General features: G+C 37.5%; 1 protein-coding gene across 1 annotated transcript; it reads right to left on the bottom strand.

Annotated features, from left to right (window-relative positions):
• Positions 1 to 340: 340 nt before the first annotated feature.
• LOC118745875 lies at positions 341 to 1,328 on the bottom strand. Its single transcript, XM_036479543.1, has 3 exons — positions 1,064 to 1,328; positions 871 to 1,001; positions 341 to 800 (listed from the first exon to the last, which is right to left on the bottom strand). Exons 1-3 carry the CDS (start codon positions 1,195 to 1,197, stop codon positions 475 to 477), a joined length of 591 nt encoding a protein of 196 aa, XP_036335436.1. The 5' UTR covers positions 1,198 to 1,328; the 3' UTR covers positions 341 to 474.
• Between the last annotated feature and the right edge of the window lie 429 nt (positions 1,329 to 1,757).

The following is a 1,757-nucleotide window of genomic DNA, read 5'->3' as shown; positions in this document are numbered from 1 at the left end:
AACTGCATACTCGTAAATTCTCCTAAGCTTCTTTAAAAAGTTTGAAAATTTGATGAACATTTTTGGAAATTTGTGAATTTTACGCTCTATCTCAGCTGCCGATTCAAAAACGCCATATATCAGCACATTTTCAATACATCTTGAAGTTAGATAGGGCATTTTTTGAGTCGAATTCTGAAATAGGGCGACCTTCAATCAAATTCTGAGATAGTGTGTTTTTCAATAAAATTTTTAAATAGGGCGTTCTTGAAAAGTTTTTTGAGATAGAGCATTTTCGAACTGGCTGTCGAGATAGGGCGATCTTCCACTCAGCAGTCGATATATTTTCATACAAAATTAAGGAAAAAAATTTTTCGCTAGAATAATTGCTAATAAGTATTATATTACAACAAAATACATACCATCTTTTAACTCTGGCTGTATGTAAAAATGTTACACGTCGGATAACTTTTAAGTTCTGCAAAGTTAATATATTTAATTATTATTTTGACGACGAAGAAATTCTACGAACGCGTCTTTCATTTCGCTCACATTATCCGCATACTGTTGCAAAATGGCAAGCCGTTTGTCATCTGCTTGCTTCATTTCTTGAGTTGCCATTAAGAAGTCGGTGCGCATATCCTCCATCACTGACACTGCCGTCTTCTTCTTGTTTTTTGCAGGCTCGCTCGAGGAAGGCCTATTGGAGGAGTCTACATTTGATGAGCTAGGACTGGGAAGCGGTGGGCATGTTGTTGACTCTCCATCCGTCTCGATTTCGATACACTCGTAAAACTCGGCTTCGTTGCAGTCAAAATCAACTAAAATATTATATACATATAAAACAATAAAAAAGGATCTCGAAAGTAAATAGAATTTATTATTACGTACCCATAATACTATCCTCCGTCAACTCGTCAGCGCAGTAGCTCTTTTGGCATCCAAGGGCTTCATGGACGGCATTATACAGTTTCCAGGTAGATGGAGAGCCTCCTGACGGACCAACTTTTGCCCTTTCTTGCCTATAAGTATTTAACAAATAAATGAAAGAAAATAAAAGTTAATTTAGTAGCTACTTATGTACCTGTATTTGTTGGAGAAGTTGTGCAACTTAACTCTCACTTCCGCTCCAGTATATACGAAGCCAATGTTTCCCAGATCGCTGGCCATCTCCTCATAGATATGGCCATTCTTTCGAGCTGACCGCAGCTCTGGCATCTTCTCGCGCCACAACTCAATCAGAGCAGCCTCCGCCGCCTCATTCCAAAGTACCTTTTTTTTTTTGGTTTGGAGTCCATCCGTTCGCCAGTAACTTTCGTTTATTTTATTTTATTAATTCTTGACTACAATTTGACTATCTCAAGGGGATTGGCGAGATAATTACGATAAGTATGTTAATTACAAGATCAACTTTTGGTCAGAACTTAGTATAAGGCTGTAAGGCTGGAGTTAATTACAAAGCCAAGATTAGTGATTTTACTCACAGACTTTATTGGAGTGTTCCCAATGCATATTGCAGGAATTTTAAAGCACGAAACATTTTTCTTCGCAATGGGCAACACGTACGACTTTGACATTGAGACAGAGGCCATTTTTATCCGCCCAGTGCAACAAACATGATAAGTCGCTATTTATTTTAAAACACAAATCACTTGTATCAGTAAAGCTACTCGACAAATACAGCTGAATATCATCAGCATATGGGCAAATCTAAAAAACAGGTAACCTTGGTGTTTTTTAGCTTTATTTTCACTGTTGGAAACTATATCAAGCTGGTT

Source organism: Rhagoletis pomonella, unplaced genomic scaffold (assembly GCF_013731165.1).
Source record: "Rhagoletis pomonella isolate Grant_MI unplaced genomic scaffold, Rhpom_1.0 Rhpom_scaffold_00009, whole genome shotgun sequence".
NCBI lineage: Eukaryota > Metazoa > Arthropoda > Insecta > Diptera > Tephritidae > Rhagoletis > Rhagoletis pomonella.
This window is presented reverse-complemented; position numbering and strand designations above follow the sequence as displayed.